The 19,955-nt window shown below is 41.5% G+C and overlaps 1 protein-coding gene across 8 annotated transcripts in view; it reads right to left on the bottom strand.

The window, feature by feature from the left end:
* The window catches only part of PPIP5K2 (diphosphoinositol pentakisphosphate kinase 2), a 397,208-nt gene that overhangs the window by 45,414 nt on the left and 331,839 nt on the right, over positions 1-19,955 (bottom strand). For 5 of the 8 annotated variants that reach the window (XM_030193432.1, XM_030193437.1, XM_030193435.1 and 2 more), the window contains one exon: positions 5,347-5,409. The exons of the other annotated variants lie outside the window; for them this stretch is intronic. In XM_030193432.1, the coding sequence (XP_030049292.1) occupies positions 5,347-5,409 (63 nt within the window). The remainder of the gene's footprint in view (positions 1-5,346; positions 5,410-19,955) is intronic. 8 annotated transcript variants of the gene reach the window in all.

Below are 19,955 nucleotides of genomic sequence, written 5' to 3'. Positions count from 1 at the left end.
CTTGGGAAAAACACTGGCAGAACGGTTGACAGTTAAGATCGAACTCAGACACTACTTAGGAAGGAGCTTAGGATGTGTGAGCAAAACCAGTGTTGTAAAACTATGTAAGGTGGATCAGCTACTAAGGTCTCAAGGTTCCCCAGTCCTGCTTGAGTTTCAGGAGAGTTTTCACCATGAGAGACATTAGAGGATATGCATACAGAAGACCCTTCCCAGAATTTAGAAGAAAAGCATCCAAGGCTAGTCTGCCGTGCAATTCCAGTCTGAAGCAGAACTGAGGGCCTTTGTTGCTGAGGTGAGTGGCAAAAAGATCTTCCAGACAAAGCACATGTTTAATGACCAGTCACACAGTTTATTTTCCCTGCCAGGTAAGGGGCTCTGAGCACCATCTCATGGGAGAGGGCCTCTCTCCACATCCTGACTACTTCCAGATACAGGAGGTACAAAACGTGTGCCTTCCTGTTTGTTAATGTAGTATTATTGCAAGCTGATTGTCTGGACAAAATAATTTGGTTCATCAGCCAATCTCTGAAAACCTTTAAAGCATTACAGACAGCTCTCGGAAATTGATATGATGTTGTCTCCCCTGAGCCAGGAGACCACTGACCCTGGATGTGGAGCCCACCTACATGAGCTCCCAATGCCATGTTGGATGCATCTGTCATTAATGTCTTACATAAGAATGTCATGCAGAATTGAGGAATTTGTAATGGAGTCCCTTGTCCAAATTGCTGCAAATTAGCCACCAGGACAGAGATTTCCTGAGAGAAGGTGTAACAGTAATGAAATCCTGAAGGTTCCATGTGGTCCAAGTCCACTGGGAAGACAGGTTCCATTGATCTGCCCTCAAACTGAGGCATTCTGTGGGTGTGACATACACTGTGGAGGCAACGTGGTCTAGTAATCGCAACATCTACCAAGCTGATACTTGCGAACTCCAACAAATCTTCTGAACCACAGACATGAAAGCCTCTATTCAAAGGTTGGGAGGAAAGTACTGGCTTGAGTTGTGTCTAGCAGGACTCCAGTGAACTTCAACTGCTAAGATGGCTGCGGTGGGATTTGGGGTAGTTTATCACACACCCTAGTAGTTCCAACACCTGAAAGGTTCTGAGCATTGATTCTTCTTTAATTTGTACCCCGCGCTTTCCCACTCACCTTCCTCTGATGTGTTCTTTACTAGGCAGTCATCTAGGTAGGAAAACATGTGACCCTGTCTGCGTAGCAATGCTGCAACTACTGCTAGACATTTTGTAAAGACCCTGGGAGCTGACAAAAAGCAGTCGGCAGAATATGGTATTTTTAGTAATATTTCCCTACTCAGAATTTCAGATACTTCCTGTGACTGGAATGTATCCATATACGAGTACAAGCATCCTTCAAGTCAAGAGATGATAGCTAATCCTGTTCAGAAATCATTGGGAGTAGGGTGCCCATTAAACCACTTAAACTTTTATTTTGCCAAACATTTGTTCAGGGCACTTAGGTCTAAGGTGGGACAAAATCCCTTTGTCTACTTGTTGTTAAGGAAATACTTGGAATAAAATCCCTTCCCTTTCTTCTGTGGTGGAATGGGCTCAACTACATTGGCCTGCAGAAAGGAAGAGATTTTCTCTATAAGCCATCCCTGATGCTGCAAGCTTAAATTTTGATGCTCTGTGGGCAATTCGGAGGGAATCTTTCCAACTGATGTATAGCCTATCTGGACTATTTTGAGAGCTCACTGGTCTGAGGTTACAAAGGACTACCTTTAGTGGAACTTATTCAACCTCCCTCGTATTGGAAGGTCATCTAGGATGGATACGCCCTCCTGGAGACAGTCAAAGTTCATCCCGTCATCTCTGCTGACATGGACGGGAGAGATAACCCTGGTTATGCTGGGGGCGGGGGGGGGGGATGAGGGGGGAGGGAACCCATGCCTTTAAAAGTAGTGGGTTCTCTGCTGCCCTCCATAAGAATACCTCCTGGATGTGGAGGCTGAACCAGGAGTAGGCTGGGATTGACTTGATGGTTTTAAATAACTTGTTCAGTTTTTTTTTCCTTTTTGAACATCAGCTGATTTGACAGTAAGGCTAACTGGAAATGAGTTTTGCAACAGTGGCCAGCTGGCTGGAGGATAATAGATTGGTCTTGAATGCTGGGAAAACAAAAGTGATGGTGGTTTCTAGATCTGATGTGCCTGATTTTCCAAGCAAGCTCATGCTTGGTGGTCAGCAGGTCCACCAGAACCTCTCTGAGCTTCTTCAATATCCTTGGATGTATCTCATCTGGCTCCATGGCTTTGTCCACTTTCTGTTTTTCCAGTTCATAAACACTTTCTTCCGTAAATAGTGTGATATCTACTCCACTCCTGTATATGTCTGTCACACAACATAGTTCCTTCTCCAGGATTTTCTTGTGAACACAGAACAGAAATATTTGTTTAGCATGTCTACCTTGTCCTCATCACTCTCCACATATCAGTTCTCAGCAGCTTTCAGTCTCACAATTCCATTTCTAGCCTTTGTTCTTTCAATATACCTGAAAAAAGTCGTCACCTCTCTTTATGTTTCTAGCCATTTTTTCTTCCACCTGCACTTTTGCCAGCCATATTTCTCTCTTCACTTCTTTTGAGTTTTATACTATATTCTTTTCTAATTTCTTTCTGCATTCTTCTGTACTTCATAATTCTTGTCTATGTTCTTCTGTATTTCATAAGTGCTACCTGTTTTGCCTTTATTCCTTCAGACACTTGTTAGTAAACCATATAGGTTTTCCTTTTGCTTTCCTTTGTTGCTAATAAAATATTTTTGGATTATTTTTGGACTACTTTGGTTTGTTTGGTCTGCTAACCTTTGTTGGTCTAGCTCTTGCATGACCGATTGCCTGTTTCCTGGGACCAGTTCCCTCAATGCCATAGCCTCTTGCTAGGCAAACAGGCACTCCATCTGCTCATGGAGCACAGCCCTCAGCTGCTCCTCAAGGGCTGCCACCAGTGAAGACTGGGTATACATTTGTCCAGTTATACAAATATGGAGGTAATTCTATAAAATGGATGCCAACACGTAGGCAAATAACCAAAACACTGGCATATATGTGCATAAAAGTCAGTATCAGGGACCTGGTTTGGGCTTGATAGAGGCTGACATACCCACATTGGGAGCATTTCAAGAGCAGTGGTGATGTTGATGCCTCGGTGCTCCTGGTGCTGGGCTTTGAGGGGGATCGATGCCTCTTGACTTCCACCCGACACATGGCATCAGAGCTCCACAGCATTGATGAGGACAATGATGAATCCTTCCTTGCCCTTGAGAGGGGCTTGGAGGATTCCAATCCCAGCGGCCACTATCAATGCTCAATGTTGAAGAAGGTGCCTTATTCAGTCCCAGAACCATAGAGACCAATGCCTTTGATGCCAAAGTTGATAGACTGGATTTCTTAGTGCCAAATATTTGTTCATACTGCTTCCCTCAAACTTTAATACCTCTTCTTTGCATTTATAAACACAGTTTACAAGAAGAGGGATTATGATTGGGCCCCAAGCACCAGTTATGGGCATCCGTAATAGACATGGTCCTGCTGCACTTCGTAGAACCACTCTGAATTTTCTGGGACACAGTAGGAAAAATAGGCGAAGCAAAATCAATTGGCTTGATTATGGAAAAGTCCTTGGCTCGGTGCCAGAGGCCTAAGGGGCCAGTAGGCTGCTGAAAATCAAAGAAAACCTAGAAGTACTGAAAAACCTGACAAAAACTAAAAGGGGAGAGAGGAAGGAACACTGGCCCCACAAGACACTTATATACACGTGAAAGAAATGAACACTGCAAAACTGCGATGAAGAACACACTGAAATGGGGGCAGGGGGCTGTGGGGAACTGCAAAACACATCTACACTACTCAATAGAAGAAAGAAGACTGAAATGGTCCTGTGCAATGAAAACAGGTGGGAAGACGACATGCATGGTAGGATGCTCCCAAATGCTTTTAGAAAGAACACTGGGGATCACTTATCACACCAGGCTCTATCAGATGATATAACCCATTCAGTAGAATATACTCATCTTGTTTGTCCTCGGAGAAATTATAAAATTCTATAATTTATGTGCCCCACCCACATGTATGCCAATCTTCAAACCATGCCTATTGCATTTAGGTATCTTTTTATATAATAATGTGTAGCCAGAATTTTGGTTATTTACAAATATACTTGATGCCTAAGTGTTGGCATCAATTTTATAGAACTATATATGCCTGCTCTGAAGCAGGTGTAAATATATGCAATTGTCTTCTACCACTATAATTGTTTTTAACTGACGTGGCAGTTTTATAAAGGTAAGTATATGTTTACTTTCCCTTTATAAATTTGTTGGTTTACAAGCTGTATCCACTTATGTGACCAGAGAAATACACAATGTGGGGAATGATGGGCTATTTTATGAGACAATTCTCAGAAAATTAATCTCAATACTCCCAATAGTACTGAAAGCAGTAAGTGGAACACGTTTCCTATTTACTGGTAATTTATCAAAACAAGACCATGGGTATTAGAAAAGAAGGAGATAGCTGCCATGAATGAAATTCCTTGCTCGCAATGAATTCCAAATATTTTTCTTTATGAGGGATAATTTTACTTCCATGTACTTACAATGCTACTTTATATACACTAAAAATACATTTTCTGTCTAAAATAGCATGTTTTTACAGAAATTGAAACATACTTTCATATTACATCTTCTAGCATACTATATGAAATAGGAAAAACAACAAAGCAGATCGTTATGAAAAAATGTAATTTATTAATAGATATTAAAAATTATATACTATTAATAAATTACATTTTTTCATAACGATCTACTTTGTTGATATTCCGTCTTGGAGTTTGCAGACCGTCTGCCCTTTTGCTTTCTTGGACCCTTACTATATGAAATAGCCATCCATATAAATCGTGGTTGACAAAGACTATAGTATTCTTTAAAAGAGAAGGAAGAGAACGTGTTAAAATGTAGTATACTGAGAATACTCTGTAAAACTAAAATTTTCACATTCCTACAGTTTGTGATGACATGAGTTAGTGGAAGGAGAAAAGATGTTGCAAGTATAATCCAACAAGGCTCATGTTTAAGTTAATAACATTTCAATTTTCTACCAAGATCACGGAATGGAAGAATTTATAAATGATATGAAGCACTGAAATAGAACATCTTAAATCCATCTAAGTTCTGAACACATTTGGAAGAGTGCTTGATTGAGGGCAGTAGAAAAGTTTAGATGATCAGATGATACATCTCATGTTTCAAAATAAAATCTAAAACAAAATTAAAGTGATGAAAGCAAGGAAGTATCATTTAAAATTAAAGCAAGACGTACCATTGGTTGGGTGCCGAGCAAATGAGATAGAAAATCTTTTAACAGCAGAGCTGCGTGTGGCGTCTGAGAAAGAGAAAAACAGGTACCTGAAATTCATAACAACTACTAAAAGAGGCACAAATGAGAGTGGGGATAAATGTAGAGCAGACAACTAGAATTCAGCTGCATGCAATGAGGAGCATGGTGGAGAGCAAAATCTAGTTTCTTGAAAATGGTGAAGTTATTAATGAGGTCTGTGAAAGAAGGAAACAGGTGGTAGTGGTGATGAATCTGGCATACAATAGTGTAGTTGATTAGAACTGAATTTTTTGGACTAGTAAATGTGAATGTAACCTCAAAGTTAGCAAGTATCCATTTGTCCTTTACATTTTCAGACTGGACATAAGAAGGCCTCTGTTCCATCACAATACCAAGGCTCCTATCCATGAACCTTACATTTCTCCCCCTTCATGAGTATTTTAAAGAGAAGAAAAAAACTTTATATTTTCCTTTATTTGGTTCAACTTGTTAATCGCCTATATCAAAATTATTGCTCTAGGCGATGTAGTTTATTTTAAATGCACTATGTAAAATGATTCAATTTAACGGCAACTGGTAATCAGAAAAACAAACCATCGAAACCATTTTTGCGCATAACACATTTGATTCATGCATGCAAATGGGCTCTTATAAAATTAGATCATATCAAATATGCTCAGTTCTAAGTAGTGCATACTTATATAGATGTGCTTGGGGCAGAGTTGCAGTTTATGCATGCACAGGAGCCATCTTTTCAAAATAATTAGAATACTAATCCCAATAGAAATTACCCCTTCCTAGACAAAAAGACTTTGCTCAATATTGGGGGTGCTCAAGCACCCACAGAGCTGCCTCCTATGTATGCATATACATTTACACCTGTTCTCAAGCAGACATTAATGTCTGTGCCTTTAATCTGGGTGCGATTTTTCCAAGATTTGTGCTAGTGTTTTATAAAGAGAAAGAAGTGGACAGAAGAATTCAGATGTCCATATTGGGATATGGAGAATTCCCATAGTATTTTACTAAAGGTCTGTCAAACACAGAGCACCTGTTGTAAAATAGGTACAAGACAGCACATGGAAGACTCCCCATGTCCAGAAAAAAGGTGATTTTAAATGTTGTATGCAGGAGAACAAAACATGTTACCTTAGTCCACAAGTGAATGGGAACATATTTTTTTTTAATTCCTGCTCCCTAATATGAATGCATACTCCAACCCCCCTTGCCCTCGGACAGCTCCTTCACAAAGGTGTCTGATCCAGGATGAAGACCACCAACTAAGTCTCGTCCCCTACGATATAAAGAACCCCCCACCTTTCACACATCCCTGGCCTTACCAGGAGTCCGGAGTATCTAGAGTGAGCAGGTGAGATCCCAGGTCCAAAATGACACTGGTGACCTCTAGTGGTAATCTCACATTATTATCACTAGGAGTCAAGCAGTAATACTGCAAGATTATAGTTAGAAGTTACTTACTACCATTTTGAAACTGAGACCAGGATAAACAGGAGCAACAGAGGATCACCCCTGCTCAGACTAGACAACCGTGACTCCTGGTAAAGCTTGGGGGGGGGGGGTGGTCCTTTATGTTGAGAGAGAGGAGGGAAAGGAGAGGTCTTCATCGTGGCTCAGATGCCTGGTGGGGCCTAGGGGCATGTATTTATTTATTAGGATTTATTTACCGCCTTTTTGAAGGAATTCACTCAAGGCGGTTTTTTTTCAATCCATGTGGATTCCCCTTGTAAGGATGACATTCCATGTCAGTACGTTAGGCCTGCCGACACCACTCCCCCTCTCTGCCACTACTATGCTTCCCATCAAAGTAAACGTGTTATCACTACCAATACATAGCCCCCTTTATATAACAGTATTTACACATGTATGCCTATCTACATATGTAAATGCTGCTATTGTGGGGATGCTTCTAAAATAGGAGGCTATACTTCTCTATTAACCTAGGCACCCTATTATAAAATCACTCCCATAATGCCCTGTGCACAGCATGATAGTGCTGAGGGTGAAATGCACCGTATGCCATGAATAGGATGAAGAAGAAAGTTTTGCTAATACGCTATCACATATGGAGAAAAACATTCTAAGACTTCATGAAAATTAGGAAGATGAGTTGGTAATGGTTTAATATGTGCATATGAGTGTGTGCACATACCATCTATGCAGCCAGAAGTCATCAGCTTTTTACGGTGAGCACGAGCATAATCCTGTAGGTTAGGAGCACTTGAAGAACCCCCGAGCACCACACTTCTAAACAGGCCCGCACAGTGAGACCCTGATGGGATTTAGAGAGAATATATGCAGCAACCAGGTGTTCTTCCAACCAAACTTGTGAAGCATGCAACATGCAACTCAAGACACAAGGCAATCTCATGAACAGGTCAATAATATATCCGTAATGCCATTATGTCTACTGACTAGTTTATTCACTGGATTTTTCACAAACTTCAGTAGCTTGCTACCATATATTCAAGGGGAAGAATAAAATTTAAGGAGCTTTTAATTACTTCTGCTTGGATCTGCTATCAAAAATTACTCTAAGTTAAAGGAAAAAAATGAAGGACGAAAATTCAAAACTAATTCTGAAAACCTGTGTTTTATAAAGATACAGAAATGGAGAGGGGAATTCAGATGCCCACGTTGGGATATGAAGAATTCCCATACTATTTTACTAAAGGTTCTGTCAAACACAGAGCATCTGTTGTAAAATAGGTGCAAGACTGCACATGAAAGACTCCCCATGTCCAGGAAAAAGGTGATTTTAAATGTTGTGCAGAGAAAAGAGCCCCCTTATGAGTTTGGCTCTGAGCATCAAGCAGCAATAATCTCCATGGCACATAGATTCGGAAACAGTGCTATATACTACGGTATAAAAGTACTCATTAATGAACACTGGAATCAGTTTTTCCAATTTGAAAGCACCTATTTCACAATCGATGAAGACACATTTTTCTGTGCTGCCTTGTAGAGGGGCACAATGATGGTTTTCTGAGTTGCCAAAAACATTTAATTTTTGTTTTATGAACAAACTAGTAAAGAAGGCCCATTTCCGTGAGAGATGAAACGGGCGCTTGCAACGTTTTTGGTGTGCAGCGATCCTCCTGTCTCCCGGGCCCCCCTGCAGGCAACCGTCGTCAGCGACGCAGCTGTCCCACAACCCCCCTGCAGGCACCTGTGCATCGCGTTTCGAGCCTCCTGTCCCCCGGGCCCCCCTGCAGTGACCCACCGTAAGCGACGCAGCTGTAGCTGCAGTTTCCATTTGTCGGGCGTCCGGCAGAGAAAGGAAAACAACCCCCTCGCCATGTGTGTTGAAAAACAAAACAGCTGACGTCGGACGGAGGGAGCGGCTGCGATGTGTGCTGGAGGGTTCAGTAGTGGGTGCGGCGATGCGATTCCCTGAGTGCCATAGGCCCGCCCTCGACGTCATCATGTTTTGACGCGAGGGCGGGGCAGACACTCATGGGGAAAAATTCCGATCTCTGCCACCTCGGATGTTGCAGCTTCATTTAGAACGTTAGGGTTGCGAATTATGTCTGGAAGAGGCGTGGCTGAGGGCGGGTCTATGAGTGACAGTGAGTGGTGCTGACAGCTGACAGTGCAGGGCTTCAGTGTTTCCCTGCCACAGAGTGAGCTTCAGAATGTTTGAGGTGAGAATTATTTATATAGATAATTTTAGCTCATTCTATCTGGTTACTTTTGACATTGAGAACTGCATTGTCTTTAGTCTTGTACCACCCTTGCCTTTTCTCTTCAGGGCGGGTTTTTTGTTTATTTTTTAACCAGCTTCTTGCCAGTTATTGTTTCAGCTTGAAGATAGTATCTTAATAGGCATGAAGACAAGATCCCATGACCTGTTGGGTTAACTTAGCATGTGATAATCATATTACTGAGTCATGTGATCTATAAGATATACTTGTCTTTCAAGAAAATAAAATCACTTACTGGTTAATGTTGTTCTCTTAAGATGCACTGATCTCAGAATGATATTTAGGATTCTTGTTTTTAAAGAAAGTTCCAGTCTGTATGACTATTTATTTATTAGGATATATTTACCGCCTTTTTGAAGGAATTCACTCAAGGCGGTGTACAGTATAATAGATCAAACATGAACAATAGGCAATTACAGAAGTAAAAATGTTCAAACAACAATACAAAGTATGGCATAATATACTACTTACAATGTCAACACAATACATAATACAACGTTTTAATTGATAGTGAAGGGTAAAGCAAAGATGGAACATATAGCTAGGAAGAGAGTAAGAAGCGTTAGAAAGTAAGGTGACTGATTAAAAGAAAGTTGCACATGAGGTCAGAGAGAGAGAGTTAAATATTATCTCAGCTAGGGTAGGAGTGGATAAACATGTCCTGCTGTAGTATGTGCGGCCCGTGTCAGTCCTTATGTGTGTCAGTGAGACTAACAAGTTAGTTACTTCTTTCATTAAAGGCCTGGTGGAAGAGCCAAGCTTTCACCTACTTCCTGAAGTAGAGATAGTCTTGTGTTAAGCACAGCCTTTCAGGCAGTGCATTCCAGAGTGCGGGGGCTACTCTGGAGAAGACTCGTTTGCAGGTATCACTGCGTAACCCTAGTAGCGCTTTAGAAATGTTAAGTAGTAGTAGTAGTGCAATGTCTTTTGGAGAGGATGTGGTTAGTGATAGTCCTTGAGAGGACCCTTAGTGTCCTTGGCGGTGTGTAGGGGATCATCCTATTCTTCAGTTACTCAGGGCCATTTCCTTTGAGGGCCTTGAAGATCAGAGTTTTAAATTTAGCTCTGTATTGTACTGGTAGCCAATGAAGGTTTTGCAAAAATAGTGTGACGTAGTCACGTCGCTTGCAACCTTCTATGAGCCTTGCTGCTGCATTCTGAATCAACTGGCGCTGGTGCAGGCCCCTTGTAGTCAGACCATTGTATAGTGAATTGCAGTAATCCAGTCTTGATGTTACCATGGCATGCACAACTGGGATAAGATTTATCTTCTCGATGTAAGGAGAGAGAGGCAGCATAGCTGTCGCAAATAGTAGAAGCAGCTCTTGAAGGTTGCTTGGATTTGGGGAACCAGAGTAAGTATTGAATCTAATTGTATTCCAAGGTTCCTGACTTGTGATTTGAGGGGGAGTTCATACTTCCTAAAAGGGATTTTGTCGTCAGGTATGTATCCACTTGTGTTAGGGACACAGAGATGCTTGGTTTTACTTGGGTTCAAGCAATGTTTGTTGTGTTTAGCCTATTCTTGAATTGATGTCAGACAGGTAATCAGTTTATTCAAGGCTGTGGGGGTAAGTCAGGTTCAATGGGTATGAGTAGCTGCATATCATCCGCATAGATGTAGAACTGACTGTCCCATTGACCGAATTAGCTCAGCTAGTGGCTTCAGGTAGATATTGAACAGAATAGGTGTCAGTGTCCATAGGGGCGATGAGTTGCTGCCAAACATTGTTGCATGTCTGATAGAGAGGATCTGAACCAGGCAAGTACTTTTCCATCGATACCTGTTTCTGTCAGTCGTGCTGGCATGATATCATGATTCACAGTGTCAAAGCTGCTGAGAAATCTAGCAGTACTAACACTGAGGCAAATCCTTTGTCTCGGTTTCTGTGAAGATCATCTAGTTGGGATACGAGGACCGTTTCTGTTCCATAACTGGGTCTGAATCCAAATTGACATAGATCTAGCCAGTTTCTCTCTTCTAGCCAATCATTAAGTTGAACATAGACTAGCCTAAACTGAAACATTTTTGTTCTAACACAATCTAATAATTTTAAAAGAGTGATTTCAGTCTGGTCCAAGCAAAATGGTATCTACGTTCAAAAGCTGTTTTAGGTTGGTAGTAGAAAACTATAGTCTACATACAGTATTCCAGTGGAGAAAAAAAATAAAGTAACACTTTTTTGTACAACTTAAGATATCATTTTGTCACTGCACTGGGTGCCCACCTCTCCACTTGAGTAGGTAGTGGGGTGGTTGGAGCACCACTGGCAAAGAAAAACATAAAAGCTTACCTGTAACTGCTGTACTTTGGATAGCAGCTAGAGAATGATCTACACATATTGGTCAAGTAACATCACTGTACATGGATTCTTAAGGACTCATCCTGCTCTCTATGAAAGCCATGGAATATATGTAGAGGTTCCCATGGCACACAGGACCTGGGAAACCACTTAACTAAGCACTAGCTTGTACAGCCAGAATACAAACTTTTTGCAAATGGAGCAGTGGATTTGTGGGAACTGGTGTTTCACTGCTACCAGAGAATTATTTCAGGCAAGCAATTACATTTTTAGATAGCAAGCACAGCAATGATCCGCACAGACATATTATCTAGATAAGTGGTAGCGTCAAACACTGAAAGGGAAAAGAAAAAAGGAGACAATATGTGTTTTCTCCCGAACCCCCCCCCCCCCACACACACCAAACATAGAAAATGAAGATAAGATCACTCTAGAAGTCAACATCAATGGTCTCATGAGATTGCTGAGCTTTACTTCACAAACAGGCCTTGAAGGACAACCCAGCTGAAAACTTAGAATCCCTATCAAAACAAAACTGACTGGTGAACATGTGCACAGAATTACATATCGCAGTCTCCAAATCTCTTCTAAGAAGGGGGATCTTAAGCTTGCTAAAGGTAATCACTAAGGTTCAGACAACATAGGTCTTGGCATGCTCTTGTTACACCAAACCTGCCAAAGCAAATTGAGAATAATACATCTGATAGCAAATTAAAAATGGTATTATCAGTAAGAAACCCAGCCACTTGAGATTTCATAGGTGGTGGTATACAGTCTGGTATTTGACATCACTTGAGGCAGAAACTCGGGCTGGGTATAGAGGAGTATCCTGCTTAAATTCAGTATTATGTCACTTATCCCTAAAACTCACACTCTTTGGACTGAAGCAGACATAGTGACACTTTGTGCATGTTTCCTTTGACTTTCTCACTTTCTTGGCATTCTGTTCCATATTATTTAGCACATAGGATTTCAAAACTACCCCCACCCCGATTCCTACAACCCACTACTCCACTACCCAATTTCTATCTCTGCACTTCAGTCACTTTTTTTGTCCTACTGCCTATGCTAATAGGCTGTTCCAAGTATCCATCACTCTCTTAGAAATCACTATTGTGCTTTATTTTTCAATCATTCCTCTCTGACCCTGTAGCAAAAGGTACCTTTCATGATCCACAATTATAGCTACAGCTAAACCTGACAAAGATCACACAAAAGTTGAAAATGACAAATCCATCTCACTCATCAATATTGATAATAAAATTTATGCAAAGATCCTGGCGCTTAGATTACAAAAGTTCCTTCTAGATTTGATTCAAAGGGATCAAAATGGTTTCACCCCTAACAGACTAGCCAGCGATAATTCTAGACTCTTTTGGAACATCCTGTCTCAAGAGGAGCTTTCTGACAATGCGTTCATAGCATTTTCACTTGATGCTGAAAGGGCTTTTGACCAGATCGAGTCAGACTATTTATTCCAGGTAATCCACTGGTTTGGGTTCAGTTCCAAATTTACAAGGATGATACAACTTTTATATCACAATATGCTGGCTGCAATAGCAGTTAATGGTACTATCTCAGTTTTTCAACCTTAAAAGAGGCACTAAACAAGGTTGTCCCTTGTCCTCTTTACTTTTTAATTTAGCTCTTGAGCTGCATGCAATAGCCATTAGGACTAATTCATAAGTACATAAGTATTGCCATACTGGGACAGGTCAAAGGTCCATCAAGCCCAGCATCCTGTTTCCAACTGTGGCCAATCCAGGTTACAAGTACCTGGCAAGATCCCAAAACAGTACAATACATTTTATGCTGCTTAAGCAGTGGATTTTCCCCAAGTCCATTTTAATAATGGCTTATGGACTTTTCTTTTAGGAAGCCATCCAAACCTTTTTTAAACCCCACTAAGCTAACTGGCTTTTACTACATTCTCTGACAACAAATTCCAGAGTTTAATTATATGTTGAGTGAAGAAATACTTTCCATGATTCGTTTTAAATTTACTAGTTTGTAGCTTCATTGCGTCCCCCCTAGTCCTAGTATTTTTGGAAAGAGTAAACAAGCGATTCACGTCTACCCTTCTGGTATGGAATCCTATAAGCTTTTATTCGAGGTTATTAATTACGTTTCCCCAATATCAGGGTACAAAATTAATTGGACAAAATCTGCTGTAATACCTCTGAACCCCCACATTTTAACATTTAACTATTTTTATTGAATAACAATGAGAAAACTATTGTTCAATATTTCACCCATAATCCCTCCTCCCTGTCCCACTGAACACCCCATATAAGGCAGATGCAAATATTGAAGGGAATGGACTCTAATAGCCCTCTAGAACACCAACAACAGAATTTATGCAGGTACAGACCCCCCCCCCCCCCAAACAAACATCCAGCTCAGAAGTAAAAGTAACCAAGGTGCAGATGATTAGAAGGCCCATGCTATTCCAAACAGCACTCTAACATTAGCGCAGGAACTGCACAGGGCATTAATGCACCTATGATCAGAACTAATAGCATGCAAATTTAGGCATGCTATTATTGTTATTAGCTCTGATCATAGGAGTAGTTCTGCAGGAGGACTGTGCCTGGGCATGCGCCCAAGGCAAAATCCTCTCACAGAATTTGTTTAGCAGGTCTGGGATTTTCTCCCTGACCTGTCAAACCTAAGCCCCCTCCCCAAACACAGGCCTGGTGGTCTGTTGGACCTCCAGGCCTCCCCCAAACACTAAAAAGACCTTGGCGGTCCAGTGGGACCACTAGCCCCCACCCCCAAAAAGATCCAGGTGGTCAAGTGGGACCACTAGTCTTCCACACATGCACTGGCACCCCCCCCATCCATAGCATACCTCGTAGTTTTAGGAGGGAGGAGCTAGCTCTCCTTCCCTCCACTGTGGTGGGCTTCCTTAAAATGGAAACGCTCAACCTGGTGGAAGTTAAGCCCTGCCCAGCACAACCAGTATGCACCGGGCAGGGCACTGCCATTTTGAGGAGGCGCCCGCAGAGAAGGGAGGGAGTGCCGGTGTGGAGGGCTAGTGGTCCCACTGGACTATCTGAGGTTTTAGTGTTGGGGGTAGGGGCTATGACTCTCCCATTCGTCCCTTGCTGGCAAACCCTGCCAGTTTCGAGCTGGAGTAGGGTTTGCAGTGGGAACAGCTCCTTTGTTTGGTGCGCTGCCCACTGATCATAAGGGAGGAATGCGGGAGACCCTCATTTGTACGCATTAACATTCAGAGCCAGGAAGCACGTTTTTGCATACACTCACCAACTCTGATTCTGGGGAGCACACAAATGCAGACGCTAGTCCATTGCTAATCACCTCTAGCACCCACGTTTGCTTCTGATCATCGGCCCACAAGAGCCTTCAACCCCAAACTTAGCTATGTTAACCCCAAACTTAGCTATGTAAGGTATAACGTATAAAGAATGAGAAAAGTAGTTCCTCCCCCCCATTGATACACAGTTAAGTGCTTTGCCAGCAACAAGAGAGCAGGAAGACCAGATCCAACAAAACAAATCAAAGACACAAAAGTAGTTCCCTCCCTCGTTGATACACAGTTAAGTGCTTTGCCAGCAACAAGAGAGCAGGAAGACCAGATCCAACAAAACAAATCAAAGACACAAAAGTAGTTCCCTCCCTCGTTGATACACAGTTAAGTGCTTTGCCAATAACAAGAGAGAAGGAAGACCAGATCCAACAAAACAAAGCAAAGATCAGATCCAACAAAACAAAGCAAAGACCCAATAAATACAAGGTGGGCTGAAACAGAGACAGAAGAGAAAGCACGAGAGGTATTAAGGAGCACAGAGCCTAAAAATCCCACTACTTCTCCTTCCCTCCTACCAATCCCCCTGAAACTCTGAAAACCAGAAAGAACTTACGCTCCTATAGCTCCCATCATTATACAATAAGTGAAAGCCTTCCTTCTCATCTCCAAATCCCCCATCCTCCAGCTCCTAGTCTGAACCCCATCCCCCATTCCACCACAACTAAACAACAAAATTCTTTGGAAAGCAGTCCAAACCTAGGATTGAGATTACAATTGTCTGGAGGACCCACCCAAATTATTCACGATAGAATTCCATGCCCTTGGAAAAAGAGAACAAAGATAGGTATCTCAGACTGACAGGAATCGCTTTTTATGCTTAGAAATACCCCTTACCTCTCTAGATTCCAATACATAAAGATTATGCAGCCCATTCCTCCACACCTAGTATGAAGGTGACTCAGTTAGAAAACAATGTTGAAGAACACATTTCAACGCTATTACCCAGGATTCCTCAATTAATAACTTGATGCCACTTCCTTGTATAGCCAATGCCCTATCCCACCAAAGCACCAGCTCCCATGGGTGAAATACAATCACCTGACCAGTTATAAGAAGACAAATAATGAACAATGGCGACCCAATAGGACCAAATTAAAGGACAGCGCCATAGCATATAGCCTAAATCCCCTTGAGAATGTCCACATTTAATGCATTGGGAAAGAGAAGGATTCCCCATTTTATACAATCAGTAAGATTTAAAATATGCTCTATGAAGAACCCTATACCAACATTTTCTGTATTCAGAATTTTAAAACGCTTTGTCACCCTCTGATCACCATGCATATCTCTCCCTGTCCCTCATCCTCTTAGCCCTCTCTGTTTCTCACCTAGCCCACCCCTCCCCTCATCCCTTCAGACTGTCAGCTAATCTAAAAATGTATTAAGTTAGTCCAATAAAAAAGGTATCATCTTATTTTCTTTTATTTTATTTCTATTGATCTCAGTTTTTGGATTCTTCACATGATTTGATTAAAATAAAAGAAAAAGGGGGGCTACTCTTTTGGTTATATTTTCCTCTGAAACTGAAAAAACCTGTATACTTAAACTTTATTCCTCTAAGAAGTCTTTGCCTTTCTATGGTCAATCAGTTTATATGTTCCCAGAAATAGCCAGACAGACTCAGTTTCATAGAAAGCAATTCCTCCAGCTGAAGCCAAAAGCTTTAGTTGTGGGAGCAACTTTTTTATCAAATTTCCATACAAATGTCTGATTTGTTATGGGAACAATAGGTACATTTTTGTGGATCCTTCACATTTAGAATTATTTCTTTTGGATAAACCAGTACTTTAAGATTAAGTTTTCTGAATATTAAAAGTTTTTTGTTGGAGTATAGAAATTTAGTTTGGGTGCCTGCTTTATTTTAAGAAAGTATTTCTTCATTTTTTTCCCATCTTGCTCCTACATTTCTTGCAGCATCCTAGATGTGGACTATATAACTGTATTTTTTCTTATAATTGCATTATGGCACGTGATATTGCATTTGTTTTCTTGATTTTGTATATAATTATGTAATAATAATAATTTTTAAAAAATTATAGCGGAGCCAAGGCTTCCCCTCTTTCCCGCAACAATGACCCAATTCCCTCTGCAAAGATGCCAAATCCTGACCCATCAATCCTATAGGGAGAATTTTCATGGTATACAACCATCTTGGGAAAATTAACATTTCAATTAAGGCTATGCTACCTGAAAGAGAGAGCGGAAGATCCCGTCAAAACCTCAGCTGTATCTTAGTTGTGTCATTAGCCTATGAAAGTTGAGTTTATATATTCGACTGGTGTTTATAGACAAGAAAACTCCTAGGTAAACAAATGCCTTATGTAATGAGAAGGGACCAAGCCAGGGCTGCTTCTCCAGTTCAAGGGAAGGAAGAGAGCCTCCAACTTCTACAGATTTAGTTTGAACAGTGAAGTCCCCATATTCTCTAAAACATTCCATTAATGCCTGTAAAGAGTGGTTTAGGAGATGGACCAAGAGATTGTCTGTGAAAGTTGCCACCTTGAAAGAATTGGTACCTATCGGAAAGCCTTTTAGCTCAGGGTTATTTAAAATAGCTCCAATAAGAGGATCCAAGGTTAAGACAAATGGGGTGGAGGGGGCAGCCCTGACGGGTCCCCCAAGCTACGCTAATTGGATCTGAGAACACCCCATTCATCCAGATTCAAGCTTTAGTGGAGTCAAACAAGATCTCAACAACATCCACAAAGTAATCCCCTAGGCCATATCTCCGCAAGATGGCTCACATAAATTGCCAGATCATATCAAAAACCTTTTCCAAAATCAAAACTCACTAAATGGGAATGCAGTTATGATGTGAACCACTTCCATGGAGGCCAGAATGTTGCATAGATTTTTAGAAAGCTGATCGCTGACCCACAAGTGGGCTTTGTTAGGGAGCGAAAGGTGAGGCAGCACACAGGCCAAATGGCTAGACATCACCTTAGCTAGAAGTTTTACTTCAAAGTTATGAAGGGAACTTGGGCAGGTAGAACTCAGGCAAAAAGTAATCCTTATCCAGTTTAGGCAGAACCACAATTTGCTCCATGGAAACAGAGTTCAGCATGCTCTTCTCAACAAACATTGAATGAAACATCTCTGTTAAAGGGGAGGCAACATAGTCTTAGGAGTATTTTATAAAATTCTGCCTGAAATCCATCTAGCCCCGAGGCTTTATGGTTGGGGCTATGACTAATAGCCAATTTGACTTCATCCACTGAAAGCAGTCTCTGAAGGATCTAGACGGATTCTATATCTAAAGAAGGAAGATCCATACTATTCAAATAGGTTGTACCATCCAAATCCAGTTCCAAGTCCGAATGATAACGAGTATAATATCTATGAAAGAACGCAGCAATATCTACTTCCCCTCCCACTGTTTCACCAATTTTGCTAAAAAGAGTCCATGTTTTATTACCATGGCAGTATATTTTATATTTGTAAAATAGCTGGGATTTCACTGTCCTCTGGTGAAGTGTTCAAAGCTGACTGGGACGCCAGGAGTTGTACCCTATGCTCCCAAGTAGGAGACCTCCCACAGAGCCTATGCTGGGAATGGAGCAATTGCTCCAACTGTAAGATCTCTCTATCCAGAGCTCTATGCTTTTCTGCACCACATAATCAAGTATTTCCCCCCTCAAAACTGCCTTCATCTTATCCCAAAACAGTATAGGAGTCATCCGATGTTGGGCATTAAAGGCCTCGTAGTCCTTCCACTTAGCTATCAACAAATTATGGAAAGGAGTATTGTAATAAAGATTTGGGGGTACTGCCACGGCGGAGGTTCCCTTCCGTTTCCTACAGGATGCCAAAGCAACCATATCAAAGCATGATCTGAGATTTGGTAAACATCAATGTTTGCAGAGCTCATAGAAGAGAACAAACACTGGGAGGGCAATAAGTGATCTATGTGGGATTGAGTACCATGTGTTCTGGAAAGATGAGTATAATGTAATGTCCTCCAGATATCTAACAAGTTCAGGGCCCCACTAAGCAGTGGTATTCCTTTAGTCAAATCAATCCAATCAGACCTGCCAGGATTGGATTTATCCAAAGATGGATCTGACAAGGTATTGAAATCTCCCCCCAGTATCAAAAGGTAATCACCCAGAGAAGCTAATTCCTTAATAAGTGTAACAAAGAAATGTCAGACAAACACTGGGGGCAAAGGCACTACACAGAGTCACCCATTGTCAGTCTATTGTCACATGAACTATCACATAACGGCCATTCAAACCAACCATCTGCTTGTGAATTTGGATATCCATTGATTTATGGAATGGAATAATGCAACCTGCCTTTTTCTTAGTAGCAGGGGACGCCACATAAGTACTCACCCACCATTTTTTAAAATTTGGAATGTTCAATATCACCCAAATGTGTTTCTTGCAACAATGCTATCGATATGTGTTTTCTATACAAGGCTTGTAGAATTTTGCTGTTCTTAATTGGGGAGGACACCCCTCCTACAATCCACGATGCAATTTTAATATTCATGTAATCCTTAATTTACCTTGGGACCAGTCTACATGAACAAATACGAAGTACAGCGGGCGGTTTCCCAGCCTATCACTCTCTCCAACCACAGCAAGGAAATAACACCATGTGAAAGGGAAACAATGGTACTGTCTGAGCATCAGAACATATACCAATTCGGGGTTGGAAAAAAAAAAGCATACTCCACCACCAATCCAAGGATCCCATCCCTCCCCCCCCCCAGACTCCACATTGGACAGTCTCCCCACACACACCCTTTCCCTCTTTTAGAACCTCTCCCTAAGCCCAACTAGGGAAGATGCTCCAGTGGAGGGCAGCCTCCCGCTCCCAGGCAGCTAGCGCCAATGGCCACAAAGAGAGAAAAAAAAACATTGCAAGAAAAGGTGTTTCATTAGAGATCTGGCAACAGAAGCTTCCAAAGCCCATCTCACCTTGTCTCAAGAGAGGCTCCCACAGTAATCCTCATATGCACCCCAGCAGAAGACAGCAAAATTAAGTTTGTCCAGCAGGTGACGAATGACTAGTCACAAAGGCCTTCTCTTCCTCCACTGAGGTAAAGAACCTGGGCTGACCCTGATCCATCACTTTAAGTTTAGCTGGATAAAGAAGCGTGAACGGCACTTTCTGTTGAAACAACCTAGAATGGAGCAAATTCCCGTCTCTGAGAAGGCACCTTCAGAGAATAGTCCTGGAAATAGAAGTCGTCGTCCATTGTAGTTCAATTGTTTCCCTGCCCTGAGA

This window comes from Microcaecilia unicolor, chromosome 2, assembly GCF_901765095.1.
Source record: "Microcaecilia unicolor chromosome 2, aMicUni1.1, whole genome shotgun sequence".
Lineage (NCBI taxonomy): Eukaryota > Metazoa > Chordata > Amphibia > Gymnophiona > Siphonopidae > Microcaecilia > Microcaecilia unicolor.
This window is presented reverse-complemented; position numbering and strand designations above follow the sequence as displayed.